This window comes from Chiroxiphia lanceolata, chromosome 2, assembly GCF_009829145.1.
Source record: "Chiroxiphia lanceolata isolate bChiLan1 chromosome 2, bChiLan1.pri, whole genome shotgun sequence".
Taxonomy (NCBI): Eukaryota; Metazoa; Chordata; class Aves; order Passeriformes; family Pipridae; genus Chiroxiphia; species Chiroxiphia lanceolata.
The window spans coordinates 5,738,705-5,756,549 of NC_045638.1; the positions used below are offsets into that span (position 1 = coordinate 5,738,705).

At 42.7% G+C, this 17,845-nt stretch overlaps 1 protein-coding gene across 1 annotated transcript in view; it reads left to right on the plus strand.

The window, feature by feature from the left end:
• Positions 1 to 13,235, plus strand: part of PDXK (pyridoxal kinase) — a 49,198-nt gene extending 35,963 nt beyond the window's left edge. Inside the window, exons 8-11 of the mRNA XM_032677828.1 lie at positions 1,023 to 1,134; positions 2,135 to 2,271; positions 2,854 to 2,920; positions 3,710 to 13,235. Of these exons, the coding sequence (XP_032533719.1) occupies positions 1,023 to 1,134; positions 2,135 to 2,271; positions 2,854 to 2,920; positions 3,710 to 3,822 (429 nt within the window). The 3' untranslated portion in view covers positions 3,823 to 13,235. The remainder of the gene's footprint in view (positions 1 to 1,022; positions 1,135 to 2,134; positions 2,272 to 2,853; positions 2,921 to 3,709) is intronic.
• Positions 13,236 to 17,845: the final 4,610 nt, after the last annotated feature.

Consider the following 17,845-nt stretch of genomic DNA (forward strand, 5'->3'; position numbering starts at 1 on the left):
AAATTAAATATGATGTAATGTTAATGTAGAAGGGACTAAGTCCTACGACTAGAAATAGTGGAGATTAGGTTCTTGGTGAATTGTGACTGAGAAATGAAATTTAGTTTAATACTATTTCACAGTTTGATTATGTCAGTGTATGCTGGTGGATTTATTGCTTCTTTAAAACCCAACTGACGTCTGTGCAAAGAGGTCTGACAGTTGAAGAAACCTGGAGGCTTAGACAAGAAAGAAAAGCAATAGAGAATTAAAAAATAGCAGAAATAAATCCATCTGCTCATGAGTCATAGCTAGCCTGAGAGGATTTTTAGTTAAACTCTGCTGGGAGAATTAATATTTTATCTGTGTTTTATGCTAAACTCATTACTGAAGTCATTCTTTCTTCTGTGAAATCAAAATCACTTCTTTCTGTAGTAACCAATTGTGATGTCAGAAGTAGAGTATGAGTTTAAGTAAGGAACACACAGAGTGAAAATACACATGCAAAGGTATATAATTTACAAGTCTAATTTGGAGGTTGAAACAGAATGAGAAAGGAATATTGAGACAGACACACTTGAACCTCTGATTTAACTTTTTAAATTTTTGCTAACTCTTAAAGCAGTAGCTAAATAAGATTTCAGGGCCTGGATTTGTTGGCTTTCTAACAAGTGTTTCAAGATGCCAGCTCAGGTGAAGATGTCTGTGTATGTGTTCTCCTGTTCTTTTGATAATACGTTCTGAAAATGTGATGCAGGCAAAAAATCTGATCACAGCTGAAACAGTGTTCTTTTCAGAGGAGCATCCAAAGATAACACAAACAGAGACACTTGTATATTTTAACAAGTGTGTACATCTGAGTGTGGATGTTTTGATTCCCCTATATCAAAGTAATGCCCCTAATTCAAGTGAATTATTTGAGCAGAAACTGTTTTTTCTCTTTACAAAACATGCCAAGATAAGGTCAAAAATCCTAAGTATGATGCAAAGTTTATGCAACACGTACTGCAGTCACTGATTCCTGCCTTTTTATACATGGAAAGGTAATGGATATGCTCCATGCCATGGGACCAGAGACTGTGGTGATCACAAGCTCAGATCTGCAGGCACCTCTGGGAAATGACTACTTAATTGCTCTGGGAAGCCACAGAAAAAGTAAGTCATGAACTGCTCCCTTTGACTGTGCTTTCTTTTAACTTGTCTCTTGATGAAGCAGTTTCACCACACCCATCTGTAGTGCATGGAAGGATCATAGATCCTTAAGGGAACAGCTTTTCCTACAGTGATATCAAGGAGTGGTAAGACTGGGGCTGCTCCATGAGGGAAGACAAACTGGGAGCTGAGTGTGATCACAGCACAGGCAGAACACCCACAAGACTCAGACCCACTGTATCTGAGTAAGGTGGGCAGGACAGGTCCCATTGAGAGGCCAGTGGTCATCAGAGGAAGGTGAGACAAGCCAGGTCTGAGATTAATCTGGAAAATCCAATCATTAAGTCAGGACAGCAGGGCTGAACACAGGAATACCTGCAACAGAGCTCAGGCAAGGGTGCTTGTGCCCAGACCTGAGCTTCTCTGCAGCTCCTGGGCAGAGGGTGCAGGGTGGGGGATGTCCTAGGTGAGTTTTATCAGGGCTCTTAGAGCCCCTAGTAGTGGCCCTGAGAGTGGTGGTGATATAAAACAGGAACTTGGAATGTTTTGAATACTTTTCTGAAAAGTTACAGTGTACTGTTAGCAGACTGTTCCTCCCCTGATAGGTTATAAAATATGCTTCTGTTCCTTCTTTATATCCCCCTTTATTCCATCACCAAGATTCACTATGTTTCAGACTGTCACACAGTGTTTCCACCTGAGAAGGGCACAGTTTTGAGGAATGAAAAATAAAGGTAGAACCTCCTCCATCTTAAATGAAGTATGTAGAGTATATAAGTTGTAAATGCTACCCCAAGTTGGCCAAGTTTTTGAAGGTTGTGCCTTTTAAAACCCCTCTCTTTTAAAGTACAAAGTTTACAATACTCCTTAGCAGCTTTACATTCCAAATAACAGAAGAATTCAAATCTGATGATCACTTTTAAAATTACTTCTTTTTAAATTCTAGTAAATGCTATTGTGTTAGTTGCTGGGTCTGTTACTTAACTGTCTGTTTGTGTTATAGCTAAAGCAGATGGTACCAGGATAACACAAAGAATTCGAATGGAGTCTCCTAAGGTGGATGCTGTCTTTGTTGGAACAGGAGACCTGTTTGCTGCTATGCTTCTGGCATGGACACACAAGCATCCAAACAATTTGAAGGTGTGGGAGAAGTTACTCATCTCTCTGCAAGTTTAGATCATGTTTCTTCTGGGTTTTTTATGACTTTTAATCTATGACATTATTTAAAGACTGTCTTCTGTTTTGGCTTTTTTTCCTCACCTCAGAGGAAAAAAACCCAGAATTTCCCTTTTGCCAAAAGGAGCATTGAACAAACACATTTGCATTTCAGTTGGATTGATTTTGTAATTTTTCCAAATAAGATGTTGTTCTCTCTAGAGAGAGAGACTGCATGCATGTTTGTAATTACATTTTTTTATCCTCATGTCATAATAAGCACTGAAAACAATTTCTCAGATCTATTTTTCTGTTCTTTTCCCTTAAGTACATAAAGTCCTCCATATGAGTGCATGGTTTCTAATACCTGTTTTGGGAGAATTAGTTCAGTTGGTTAGAGAATTAAGTCAAAAACTTTTTTCCCCCAAACTCTACATTACGTGGTTGTCATCCTACTTGTGTCATCAGTCATGTTTGCCTTTTAATAGCTGTGTTTTTGGAATAATAGTAATATTAAACTAGGCAGCTGAAGTTTTACTAAAACCTGAATATGTTATGTTGATGCAGGTGGCATGTGAAAAGACTGTGTCAGCCATGCAGCATGTTCTGCAAAGGACCATTAAGAGTGCAAAAGGTAATTCATTCAGACCTTGTTCCTGTGTTCTGTCTCCATTTGCATCAGAAGAAACATTCAAAGAGCTTTGTGGGTTTCCTGACTAAAGGCAGCTCTCAGTGCAGAGGCAGCCAGAGAATTTACAGGATGAGAGCTTGTTAGTCTTGTCTGCATGTTCCTGACTGTGTCCTCCAAGCTATGTGTGACAACAGCTGACTGAAGATGTCACTGTTTAGCTTGTAGTGGGACCACAGTCGTGCTGACTGTGCTTGACTCAGCTCTGCAAAACAGAGGCAGAAGAACATGAGGAAATGCCGAGTTTGATGTGCAAAAGGGCTTCTGCTTTAAGTGTAGCTCACTCACTTTCCCCTTGAGTGTGTGTTTAGTATTGAGAGGGGTTTATTAGCAAATAATAATTTCTTTGCTGGGTTGGCCATGTGAGGAGTGATTTTCTTCAGCTTGGCCATGTGAGGAGTGATTTTCTTCAGCTTCTGTCCCCTTGGACTTCCCATGTCTTTCAGTTCTAAGGAGATCCAGATCGGATCTCTGGGTTCTCAGAGCATGTCTGTGTGACTTTCTAATTAACAGCAGAGCGGTATTTTTTGCCTGGAGAGAGGTGCTGAACAAGGATTATAGAAAATCACAGTGCTGACCTGGATCTTGTACCTTGGAAGCCTTTAGCAGAGGGTTGTAAGGGAGATTGGGGAGGGGAAGGGAGGAAGGTAGAGAAAATCGTGGGATAACAGAAAAATGCAACTTGTTTCTTTTTATATTTCTGTTTTTAATGACATTCTGATGTCATCTTTTTAGCACAAGCTGGAGAAGGAAACAAACCAAACTCAGCCCAGCTGGAACTGAGAATGGTCCAAAGCAAAAAGGACATAGAAAACCCAGAGATCATAGTGAAAGCCACCGTGTTATAAAGGCTGTACGTCTCCAATAACGCACAATGTATTGATGTCCTCATTTCTTTCCTGTAAATTGTAATATTTGCCTTAGATCTGTGACAGAAACCTGACTTTCATGAAATAGTGCCCAGCATAGGCAGATATCCACTCTCAAACATATGTGCTGGCCTTGCTCAGTTTAAAAAACAAAACAGTTAGTGTGCATTTGAGCATATTCCAGGTATCAAAATGGCTGTCGGATTCACTTAGTCTGCGTAATGACCCAGGGCAGGAGAGAACAATGTTCCTGCCTTGCCGGAGACTTGAGATGTGAATTTGCTAATGGAATGCTTGACTGACTGGAAAATGTATTTCAGGATGGCCCCTAGTGCCAACGGAGCTGGCTCCATGCTCCCTTTTCCTGGAGATACCTGGTTACCTGCTCAGGTATTCAGTATCTCAGCTGCTATGAGACTAAGCAGGGTTAAAGCTACACACAAAGTTCTGGTTGTGTGTAGGAGTACTTTGAAGATGTTTGGCATGTTCAGTACTCTGAAGTGACCTTGAGGTGTCATTCATGTTGCTGATTTCTGCTCCTGCTTCTGGCCTGTGAACAGCTGCACAGTTTGGGACTGGCTGCTTATTTCTAATGTCCGTGGGTGCCCACATGATTTTCTTCCAAAAGCTGCTCCAGAAACACCTTCATTAATAAGATAATACTTTTTTATTCAGTAGCATTGGTTAGGAGTTTGTAGTTCTACCTCCAAGGTCAGGTTTGATTCTCTCTTTTTTAACTAAGGACAAACATTCTGTTAAGGACAAAGGAGAAAGCAGCTCTTACTCTGAAAGGTGGCTGCCCTGGTTTGTACTTAAAAACTACATAGAGCACTTCCACAGTAGTAAGCACTGTAGACAGGCTTATCAATGAAGCAATGTGGGAAAAGTATTATTTTTGTTTTAGTAAGTTACACGTGTTTACCAAATGCAGCAAAACATAGAAAATTACCTTGTTCATAATGTAAGTCTCTGCAGCCAATTAGAGATCACAGAAATGCATTGTTATTAGTAATGCATCTTAATTTAAAAATTCTTCTTCCTAAAGCTTCAAAATGGGATTTTTTAATAATTTCAGTGTCCAATACATCACAGCCACATCCCGAACCACTGGGACAGACATGCAGACAAGATCTGTATGGGACCCATGTTCTTGATGTCCCAAGATGAGGGAGGTCTGGTCTGCTGTTCACGTTCAGTTGATGAGCTTTGTTTGTCCCAGACTGCATAAAGGGATTAAAATTGCATTTCTGATGGCTGGAACATGAAGAAAACTTGCATTAGAGGAAAATTTTTCTTGATTACCGGAATAGGCTGAGGAAACTCACTCTTGGGTATCTCCCAGATACCTTTCCCTTATCTTCCTCCTCACACCTGCCTGACTGATAGTCTTCACTTATCCCATCATTGTCATGAATTTCTGCCATTGTAAAAGTTAATTGTTTTCACCTAGTAGTAGACTGTTTTATTCTTGATGTAAATTTTTAGCTGAATAGGTTTTCTTTAATAGAATAGTTACCATAATTAATAAGTTTCTGAAATCCCTAATTTTTAATATCTTTGAAGCAAATGAAATTTAAGAGGAACGTGTTTTGCAGCAAATATAAGAGTCAAACTTCAGGCTTTCACTCTCAACAACCAATATTAATTTTATTTCCTCTCATGCATTTGACATAAAAATGGAAAAAAAAATCATGACTCGAGAATTTTAAGGAAAAAAACACCAACAGAAATTATCTACAAAATGTAACTCCACTGCCACCGTTTTTAGCAATCACTGTAATGAAATAACTTTCTAGCAATAATAATTTTGGTGATGTGAACAGTTGCTGAAATTAGCAGTCATTAACAGAGATGTGAGCTCCTGGCTGATGTGCAACATGTAAAAATATATGAACTTCATTAACAGTGTGTATAAATATTGATGGGAAGCAGTGAAGAGGGAGCCAGGCTCTTCTCAGTGGTGCCCAACAAAGGGATAACAGGCAATGGGCACAAACTGAAATTCAGGAAAATCCATTTAAAACGTTAAAAAAAACATAATTGACTGTGAGGGTGATCAAACACTGGCACGGGTTGCCCAGAGAAGTGGTGGAGTCTCCATCCTTGGAGATACTCAAATGCTGGCTGAACATGGCCCTGAGCAACCTGCTGCACTTGGACCAGATGGTCTCCAGAGGTCCCTCCCAACCTCAGCCATCCTGTCATTCTGTGAAGCACAACAAACTACCTTTCTTTGCAGTGCTGTGTTTTTAAATTGATGCAAATATTTTTTTTTCTCCCTGCCACACACAAACTTCCAGATGGGCCAGAAAATAGCTCGTATTTTAATATTTTGCCCCCTTCTCAGATAAGCTGCTGCTTGCTTGGGCAGTTGTGCCAGGAAGACAGTTAACTTTTTTGAGATAATTGCTTTCAGCAAAGATATTTAAATACTGTAGCTAGTGGTGCATTTCAGCAGTTGAACACTAAAAGGATTTTAACTGTTTCTAACATTGATTAACCAAGTGTTGTGTGCCATATTCCAGACATAACTATGAGTTTATTTATCTTTTAAAATCAGACTATTTCATGTGGAAGTGTATAATCCCTACCATCCTCTTGGGAAGAAGGGATCAACATACTGAACTTCCCTACCTGTACATACCATGGTTGATGCCCTTTTAGTAAGTGTGGGACAGCAGGAATTTTTTTTGCCACTAGAATAAATAGTCCTTCACAAGAGGATTGAGAGAAAAACAAGGGCTATTTCCCTGAAATAAAAAGGCTTAGAATTTAGAAAATTTAAAGCTACCTTGCAAACAGGGTTTTAATTGTAAACCATAATGAACAGTGATCTTGCCATAAAAGAGAAGGTGATATGTTTGTTGGAGCAGGTTATGTCTGTCAGGTGTGATCTTTTCCCACTGCTTCAAAGAATGGATCAGTTCAGTAATTCACACCTTCCTTAGAATCTGTGACATATCCATGTTAACAACAACAACAAAAGAATATTAATACTAATATGCTCAATTTGCAAAATTCCTATTTCACAGTAGCTGGATCCTGTAGCAGTGGGCTGCTGGCTTCATCTGCTTAAGAGTCCCTGGGGGTTGCTCATGTGATATGTTTTAAACTCCTGCTGACCTGGTCTAAATTAGGTCAGGTTTATGTCTTCACTGAAGAATTGGGCTTAACATCTCTTGCCAGGAACAAACATCAGAAATTATCTGTAAATATAATCTGTAGCTAACATTTTGTAGCCACAGCAGGCTAACAGTTATTTTTAAATGCCAAGGCATACATACTTAATACTTGGATGCATTTTTATTTGTTCAGAGTTGCACAGAGCCTGTGTGCAGAACAGAATTTCAGACTCAGCTCAGTCCTGTGTTTTATTCCCTCCTCCTGCATATAATACCTCTATGTTTTTCTGAGTTCCTGCTGTCTGTCTGGGGCAGCTGGAAAGTGTCTCAGTATCAGACAGCAGCCCACTATTTATTTGAGGGCTTGGAGGAGGCTTTTCAGGGTTGTCTGATCCACTTGCAAACCTTTAGTTAAAGATAAATGGTTAATCTAAACTAGCCTAGCTCCTAACTGATTACAGAACAAGCACTTTAGCCCAGAGATTGAAGTCTATAACCAATGGATAATCTTCCATGACCGTCCTAAGAGCATGAAAGGTGTCTGTAACCCAGAGTGCAGCACTCAGCAGTTCGGGACTGGAGACTTCACGTGTCCGTGTGAGGTCAGTGGCACAGGACATCCCTCATGCTGCAGTACCTGTGGGCATGGGAGAGGTGAATGCTTTGTGTTTGCATCCAGTCAACTCCTTTTGTTCTGCTTACTGGAACTAATTTTGTGATGGGTCCCCCTTTTTTTCTGGAATGGTTCACAGTGCATGTGCTCAGCCAAGCACTCACTCCAAGGCACTCACTCGTTGGCAGAGCCATCCTGCAGGAGAGACCAAAAGTTGTTTACAAACCATCTACTCTATTCTGGGCCCGCGTTAGTCTCTACAGGAAAATTCCCATGTCTTTGGGAGACGTGCTTAAAGACATTGTGCTAAAATCAGTGTTGTTCCCACTCAATACAGACATCTAAGAAATGTATGAATTGTTGATGTTTGTTTGCTGATTTTTATCATAAGAGGGGAGAATTCTATAATTAATGTGTTAAGCAAAAGAATCAGAGGACCAAGGTTTCCAGCTACTCATACTGCCTTTTGAGTATCTTAACTGTGTCTTGATTGGATGGTGTTAATTTGTTGTCTGAGACTGTTATGGTGATTGTATTGATTGATTTTATTTTAAAATATGTGGCAAGGAAGATTGTAATAAAAGCATCTACGTTTATATTCTGTGCACACACAAATCGTTAGATCCTGTTTTTAAATATGTTAATCATTTCAGAATCAAACAGCACAAGAATGGTTTTATAGTCTTGCTGAATAAAGTGGATGTAATTAAATATTTCCTTAGTTATGTCCTAGTATAGAGGAAGGGTAGTTAATGGAAGAGCACACATTTGTGCCCTGTAATCATCTTACTGTAAGATATGGATGTGGAAGTGAGTAACATCTTTGTTGTCTTAATTTTTATTTTTTTTAAAGTTTCATGGGAAGACAACTACTGGCATTCTGCACAACTCTCTTGCATTCCTTTTATTTGTATATGTAGGAACTAATTGTGTTGTGCTCTTTATTCCTGCAAACAAGGTGAAAAGAGGGGCTTGCAGTAAGAACCATAACTCATTTTGAGATCTGTTTCTTGTACAGAATGTAGCTTCACTCCCCTTCACTGAATTTTTACCTCACTATGTGGATTAGAACATACAGGACTATACAGTGGGAAACAGTTGTTCCTCATGTGGGAACAAGTGCTTCTGTCAGCACTCAGCAGTGTCCCTGCAAGAGGGAGAGAGCAGGGATCCAGGTTAGTGAGAGCACTGGTCATTGGAGAAGGTGCTGTGTCATTACACTTAGCTCCACTGGAGAATTTTGGTTTATACTTATACTAAAGAACCACCCCTCCTGAGTAAAGGTCTTTGCCCAGTTAAAGAGTGTTTTTAAAGGCTGAGGCGTGTTACAAATTTTGGTCGCTCTGGTACTAAAATATTCTTCCATAAATGGAAACACAACCCCTTCTTCTATATCCCATTGCAGCCTTACTGGCTTATTGGCTACTCCTGTTAGAATCCCAGGATAAGATATTCAGAGAGCTGCTCTTCATGAAAGACATTTGCTCCTGGTAAGTGAGAGCCTGCTGAACAGTTCTGTAGCTTTCTAAAGCACGTCCATTAAAGACATATATCAGCCATGGAAACTAAGCTTTGAGATGTTCAATCACAGCCCCAACTCTTCTCTTTTAAATAAGTGAGTAAACCAACGAGTTTATACTTGCATGCAGGAGCAGATTTCAGGTGAATCCATGAGGTTCAGTCAGACACTGGAGGAAGGGCATTGCATGCAAAGTGCAAGGGAGCTGCTATTTTGTCTGCACAGTTTCAGGAGAGACCAAGCTGGTTCTCACCATTTTCCAGGAGGGAGGAACGTGGTGTGGCATTCCAGCAGCCAAGGAAGGCTCCTGTCTGCCTCACCAGGAAACCAGTGCCACCAGTTTGGTGCTTTTACTGCTCCAGCAGCAGTGGGCCTCGAGGCAAATGGGATGCTCCTAAATATGCATGCATTCCTGACTTAGTGCCTCCACAGTGCAAATAAAGGTAATAAACCCCCAATCTGCAGAGCAGTGAATAAGGCAGCACATTATTCAGAGAGAGAAAACCAGCAATATGAGAAGGCTGTGCCATATGTTACCACTGAAATCACACTTACCTATTGCCCTCGTGGTTGCATTGCTGTTTAGAAAAACTCTGTGTGTAGAAGAGTGTAATATATGTACTCTGTGTGTGTGTGTGTGTGTGTATGTTGAAGCTTTATTTGCAATGTGGTTAGGCGTGGGAAACAGAATTTTGGGGGGCTGGCTGAGTAGGCCTTCAGGATGTGAGCAGAAGGTCTTAAAGAGATATATTTTTGTAGACTGTGCTGAAGCTTTGGGTCCCAGCCACACATAGCCTTTTCTTCCAGAGAAGTAAAATGATTTGGAAAGAAAGTCAGGTGGCTGTAATACAGTAGGGATAGTACAACCCCACCAGCCCTGGACAAACTGAATAACTTAATAAAAGATGCCTTTTTAAGTAATATTTTTTTAGTGCTGAATTGTTAAACAAAGAAATATTTATGAGCAAACTTTCTATGTACTTAAAGTTTGTGTGGTGCTTTGTACTGACTAGGTGGACCTGTTATATGTTTACACATCTTAATGATTGTCCTCGAGGCGTATGTAGTAATTCAATGACTTTTATGCCAGAAAAACAATGAAGTTCTGTGTAATATAGCAAATGATTTAATTTCTAATGAAATTGTAGGCTTTTTAGTGTTTGTGTACTTTTCTGGTTGGCAGTTATGAGTTGTATCCCTCTTGCAGTGAGGCTTGTACGCTTGATTGTAGAGAGAGGCAATAGGATGGTAGATACCATTGTTTATAAAGAAAACCCTAAATATTGCTACCTTATCCATTTTAAAAATCAGGTGAGCTTTGTGGTGTAAGCCTGAAATTTAGATTTTTGCATTGGAATAAAGTCTCAAATACATCTATGATAGGTTAACAATTGGTGATGGATTTGTGTAGTTAATTAAATAAGACTGGGAGATCTTAAAAGTATTTAATAAATGTACAAGCCAGGAGACTGGAACAAAAGTGGATTGTTCTAATTGTATGGACCTGACTAAGCTAACTCATAGCTCGTGCTGGACGTGTGCACAGACAGATGAGTAACCTAAAGGGGAGAAAGTAAAGATTTTTTTTTGCTTGTGGTTTGCCAGCTGTAATAATGAGAAGAATTTTAGTTGGGTGTTCTGAATTCAAATTCATAAATACCTTTCAGAAGAGCTGAGTTACCGATAAAATCCCGTTCAGTCAAGAGGCAAAGCTGTTCGCGTGGTTGAAAACCAGAACGTGATTTTTATATCTTGCTAGACTTAACTGAGTCTTTGTTTCTCATGGCTGGCAGACCAGCACTAAAGCACAACTGTCCAGATGTATTTATTTTTTTGATCTCCCTATAAAGTGCAAGGTCTGCAACATAAAGGAGTTTTCTGAGCAGGGCCCTCTGCTAAATGTTGCGCTCCTGCCACAACAGTTGGTGATCTGGGAAAACTGAGCATCGCTTACTGTGTCCCTTTTAAGAAACATGGGGGCATCCTCACCACCCTTCTGAATAAATCACTATTGCAAAAAGTAGAGGAGAATTTAAGTTTTTCTCTCAAGTGTTCCCGAGTTCTGGATGCATTAAAAGAGAGGTACTTCTGCTTTGCCGAGTCAGCAGGAAAAACGTCACCGGGATGAATAATGTATCATAGAGAGAGGCTGTGGTAGGGAACAGCTCTGTTGTATGTGCTTCACTGTGCCTGGCTTTTCCTCCCCTGGGAGTCTGGGGGTGCAGTATCCCCGTGGTGGTGGTGGCAGAGTGACTGTTTGCCTGCATCCTCCCTCCGGGGAAACGCGGAGGAGTTTATTCCGAGATGAGGTCAGTGTGAAGTTGTTGGGCTGGTTGTTTCACAGGGCTGTACCAAAGCTGTGCTTTAGCACAACTGTGTGTGCACTCTAAAGCTTGTGATGTACAGTGTGCTGCTTTCCTGGCCACAGTGTAATCTCCTTATACTTCTTCTATAGGCCATGGAGAACCAAGAGACTCTGAAAGTGCATTATTCAGATTACTCAGGCTAGGCTCTTGTTTTTAAGAAGAGAAGGGTAGAGAATTATCAGCTGCTGTGATATATCTAACTTACCCAGCTCAGCTACACCCTGAAACTGTGCCCTGACCTTCCTCTGCCATCACCTGTCCTGGCCTTGGTATTTGCCTGTCCCCATAACAAGCAAAGTGAAAGAGCTAAAACCAATGGGGAATTTATCCAGTCAAAACCCCTGAGGTTTCAATCTCCTTTAGTTCCCTTAACTTTCTCATCCTGGGAACAGATAAGTGCTTCTGCTGCTGCTGGGGAGGCACTGGGATGATGTAGCTGCTCAAAATAGGGGAGAATGGGGTTGCCTCTTTCCCTGGCAGTGAGATGCTGGGTAAGCAGGGCCTAATTGCAGAGCTGCACTGGTAGTGGGAAACAAAAGAAATCTTTTGTGAGCTAAGTACTTGAAAGAAGAGCTGCAGATTTAGTAGTTTGATGTTCTCAATCCAGCCCCATTCCCTGTAGGGCAAAAACATTATAGCACTAAAAGATTTGGCGTGGCTGTTCTTAATGACCTGTGTGATGCTTGTGCCTGGCAGAGTAGAAAACGGCACTGAATAAAGCAGTGCTCTAAATAGGGAATATAATAGGAAGATCCAGGTGGAGAAAGTTTCAAGTCTGCTTTCACAGCACTTGTATGGTGTCAGAGTTGTCCAGGTCCGGCTCTTTAAATTTCTTTAAATAAAGAAGAAATCACATTAATAAGTCAACAGATAAATAAGGGAACTCACCTGTGAATTTAAGTGGCATTAGCATTTATTTTTGTCTGCAGATGTTTAAATCTTTCCACACCAAAGGTCTCTGGCTCATAAGGGGTTTTCAGAAGATGCCTTGCCAAGTGGGGTGACAGAGCCTGTCACAGCTGCCTGGGAGCACAGCAGGGTCTTGTGACACACCTGTGACAGATGGCATTGGGGTGCCACCTGCAGACGGGCACTCCTGTCCCTGCATTTGGTACAGCACAGGTATTCACGTGCCTAAGAGGTGCTGCATGTGGATACCTGCCTTGCTAGGGAAGGAAACCATAGGGCTTGTTGCTGGAGCTGCAGTGATGGAAGGAAACACTGGAGAATTCAGCACCATCCCATGATTTTGCCATTTGCTGTTAGTGTTTGTTGGTGCAATGTGTCCCTTTCAGTGTTGTTTTCTTTCTGGAAGATGGGAGGATGACAGCCTGTGTGCTGTTTTAATGTGCTTTTAGCTGGCTGAGTGTGAAACACAAATCAAGATTGTTAAAAATGGAGGGGAGGGATAGCTGTGAATTTGCCTAGGACCTAAGTGAGTAGAGAAACTTTGAGATTTGTCTCTAATTCACAAATAATTCAGTATTGACCAAAGGAGTGCCATGTCTTCAATGGGCAGTAGCACCTGGAAGAGGCCAATATTTAGGGTTTTTGCCCAAAGCACATTTAGCCCTGCTCTACTGTTTAGTGAAAACGCCCAGTGCAGATGCCACCAGAGCCTCATCTCGTGGAGTAATGCTGTAATAAAGAATGTGGTTTTCTTGTGCAAGTCTTAACCTCTTCTTATGAAAATAACACACAACTCAGTATTTTCATGGTGTACAAGTGAAATGTAATTTTTTTTTTCAATAAAATACATTTCCTTTCCTAAATGTGGGTCTGTTTGGTTTTTCCCCCTTGGTGATGTTTCGACTCTAATTGAGCTTTGGCCTTTTGTGTCTCCTCCTTATATATATAAACCACAGCTCTGTACTCTTCCTGAGAAGCCTGACCTCATTTCCAGAGGTCATACAATTTCTTTTTCCTCTTGAGCTCCACTGCCCTCTTTAGCCAAGCTGGCTTGCTCCACGTGCTTGACTCAAAACACAGTGGAATCACCTGCTCCTGTGCTTCTACAAGGTGATTCTTAAGGCCTGACCAGCCCTTGTGGACTCCCTTAGTGCTCAAAAGCAGATTCTGAGGGTACTGTATTATATACAGCTCCCTGCATAGCTTAAAGTTTGCTCTCCTGAAGTCCAGGGTAGCAACTCTGCTGTCCTTTTTTCTCATTGCACTGAAAATTTTATAGTCAATCATTTCATGACTGCTGTGGCCAAGGCAGCCACCTACCATCACATCCCACACAAAGTCCTCCTCTTTCCACAAACAGCAAGTCTAGGAGGGCAGCTTTTGGAGTTGTCTCAACTGTGTGTGTTAAGAAGTTATGTCCTACAAACTTCAGGAATTTCCAAGAGCTGCTCATCTCAGCAGTATGGTATTCCCAGCTGATGTCTGGGAAGTTGAAATCTTCCACAAGGATGAGGTCTATTAGTCCAGAAATTTCTCCTAATTGCCCATTTTATTGCAGGTTTTAATATGAATATATGAAAGTGCAACTTTATTAAAGTTCAGTGGCAAGGTTGAACTCTATTCCTTACTACGTGCATGAAGCACACATAAGAAAATCAGATTAGAATCAATTTAGGATGATTTACACAGAGATCGGAGATGCAAAAGGACAAAGGATATGGATACAAAAATATATGGGTAAAGAAGGGTTGAGCAGCACTTAATCATTGACTAATATAACATTTATGAAGTGATTCAATAGGATTAGCTACAATTATAGCAGTGACTTAATTATAGATTCACGATAACAACATTCATAACATAATCTATATTTATGTATCTATCTATATATCTATTTATCTACATCTATATGTGTGTAAAGGTACCTCTCAAAAATTCCCCGTGAGTTCAGGGACACAGGTTGGATCCTTTAATATTTCTCAAGAGCCCCAGATTGCCCCTGGAGGAGTGTGGGGGGAGGTGGATATCAGCCCAGGCCTCCTCAGTGATGGTCTTTGGAGCACCCACATTTGAGTGTCGTCAAGCTCCAAGAGACATCCCACTTAGTGGGAGATGCTGGCACAGCTGTTGTGGTCCTGGAGAGCTCAAAGGGCTTCACACTGTTTGTGGGGTCACAAAGTGATTTGACTTCGGTCACCAGCAAGTTTCCATCCTCAGATCAATAATTACCGGAGTTTCCAAAACATTTGGAAATTGTTTCCCAAACCCCAGTAACAATGGTGCCATTCCACTTGGGCTGTGATTCAGATAGGGGATGTTCCAAGGCTCTCTGAGATTGACACCCTTGTTCCCCACCTTGGTCAAGCAGCTGATGTTCCTGTCACTGTCAGTGTTGTTCCCACATGTGTCATGCAGGAGCGCCTGGTGTGGTCAGGGACACTTCACAGAATCATAGAATGGTTTGGGTTGGAAGCCCAACAGGTACAGTCAGGGCTTGTCAGGAGCTCCTGAGATTAGAGGAGGCCCAAGGACCCTGAGGGATGCACCACCACAAGCCTTGTTGTCCTCAAAGTGGGCACTGTCCCAGCTGGGGCTCTCTCCTGTCATAAGCAGCAGCCCTTTCACATTTTTCTTGTCCTACTCTGCAATTTGCTTTGGGGAAGAATTGGAACACATACAAAATAAGGAGAGGCTTTGAAAGACTGGTACCTCCCCCTGGGGAAATCTAGCAGAGCCTCCAGCAGGTCTCTCTGCCACATCCTCTGTCCTCTTCCAGTCCCACTTGCCACTCACTCCAGCAATACAATCTGGGGGGTCCTGGGGGGACGTGCCATCCTCCAGGGGATCTGTGTGGCTGATGAGAGACACGTGGCTCTCACGTGTCCCAAAAAAAAAGAGTGTTCCCTGCAAAAAGGAGCATTTCGTGCATGCACAGGAGGTCACTGGGGCAGGCAAGCCTTCCCCTGAGTCAGCTGGCAGCCCAGAGAGCCGAGGATCAGGTGACAAACGCTGCTCTTGCTGCCTCCCTTGTGGGTTTGAATGCTGCTGTCATGGAATAGAGACAGAGCATCACTCACCGTCTGAGTGGACTGCAGGGGGGGCAGGCGGTGCAGCTGTGACAGGCAGCGAGAGGGAACAAAGGGAAAGGAGGAGAAGACTCGGGAGGTAGGTGTGACTCCGGGGAGTATTTTTGGATGTAACTCCGCTTCTGAACGGGGAGTTTAACTGCTACAGAAAGGCCATGTTCTGCCTTTGAGCTCTGTGTGTCCTATTCATGCCCCGGGAGCGCTGGATCAAAGGAGCTGGAGTCCTCACATTCCTGTTCCAGCCACGGACAGTGACTGCCCAAAGCCGAGCCCTCTCCACGGAGCAGGCTGGTTATCCCTGTCATACAAACATGGGAGATTTTTTTCCCTAAGTAGGGTTATTTGCAGACACAACAGAAGATTGTTGCAGGCCACATAACCAAGAGGAATTTTAAAGAAATAATAGAAGCTACTACCCCCTCTACATCCCCTCACCCCCCCCTTTTATTCCAAAGACTAGATTGAATAATAAGCAAAGAAGTCTGAAAAATGAGCAGAAGGGTAACAAACAGCAACTGGCAGCCTTTTCATTTGAGCTGAATTATGAGTCAGGTCTGGTGAACAGCTTCAGGAGGGCTGGAAAGACATGGCATTATTCATAACACTCATTAGCTGCCTGGTAGGACAGAGGCAATTAAATCCCCTGCTTTCAGTAATACATTAACTGCAGGGAAGCCAGGGAGAAATATAACATCCCCCTTTCCACTGGTACCCAGCATTTCACAGCTGGGTCCCAGTGCTGCAGGTAATGGTATGACACCAACCCATTCATGTGGCTTCAGCCTGGGCTTCTACAGCTTGGATTTTTAGGCTGTGCTGTTGATCCAGCAAATCTGCCTGAGTGCAAGAAAACAACTTTACTAAAGCTACTAAAGGTTGAGCTTTGTGTTTAATATTTAAACGAAGGTTTGCTAAATTAGCACTACAAAAGAACAGGTGCCCTTGTCAGTGAGAGCAAACACACCAAAATAACCTAAGGCCCACTTTTAGAGGTCACCAATGTTATTCCCTGGATCTGAATAATTCTTGATTTATTGAGGCTTTTTTATCCCCTTGGCACAATTCAGGTTTTGCAGCTTCCAAGCAAGCAAGACGGTTAAGCAGCACTGGCTGCCACAGAGATTCCTCAGATGGGTGACATGGGCAGGGAGAGATGAGGTTTTCAGGTGTGGGGTGAATTTTCTGAGTCCTCTGCTAGATGGTTCAAAGCAGCTGAGGGTGCAACTGTGCAGCAGTGGAGGTGGATCCAGTGCAGGGCACCCCAGTGACCCCTGCACCTCACCCCAGAGCCCTGCTTTCAGCTGGGAAAGAAGCCCATGGTGAGCTGTTTCAAGGAACTGATCCTGCTGGAAACCACAGCTAGCAAAAAAAGGGATTGCTTTTCAGCTGGATCCTGACCCACCATGATGCTAAGAGAAGTGCAGTCCTTAAAGAGCAGGGGTAAGCGGGTGGAAGGAGGGACTGCCCAGCATCCTGGTGCTAGTGGAGACCAACACATCACACCAGGTGCCCCAGACATCACAGCCAGAGAGGTGCTGCTGAGCTGTGCAACTTCTACCTGACCTCGTGCCAGAGCCCCTTCCTGGCTTCCACTCAGCAAACACCCTTCACCTCCTTGCTCCCTTCACCACCGCGGCTGAAATCAACCCACAGATGAGCAGCACATGTGAGAATGGGCATCTAGACTTCCATGGGCATCCAGACTAGTGATGTGCTTTGAAGTTGGAAAATTCATCAGAAATCACCCTCCCACCAGGTGCAGAGAGATGTTTGTTTGTTTGTTGCAGTCAAAACAGTCAGCATGGCTACAGAGGTCTTTAAACAAACCCATCACAGATATTTAAGAAATTCATTGGGACATAATCCTCAAAGCATCTCCAAGAGGTTTGTTTCCGTCCTCTGGAGGAGGCTGAGGAGCTGTCACACACTTTCCTGGGAGGTGCCCAGCAGGACCCCCAGCAGAGAGCCTGTCCCTCACCTCTGGCTGCTTGTGGGGTGTGAGCCAGAGCCTCCTGACAGTCCTTCCCCAGCGCAGCCTTAACAGCAGGGAGTCTGCCCTGAACTCCCCAGGCAGACAGCACTTCTGGGGCTGTGCCCAAGCAGGCTCACCTGACACTCAGGTGGATAAAGACTATTCTCAACACCTGGCTGAGCCCTTAACAACTCATTAGCTTGCTGGGAGGCCTTGGTGGTCAACTTTCAGCATAAAGGCTCTTTCTGCAGTAATTCTGGCATTTTCTGTAAAGGCAGATAGTGACCCTTGCTTCATAAAGGCAGATAAATGAGGCTGAGAAGTGGGTTGTTCCTGCCTTTCCCCTGGGACCAGGGACATGGTGATTTTGGAATGATTCTGGAGGAGGGAGGTGACTTGTTCTGCCAGTGCTGCC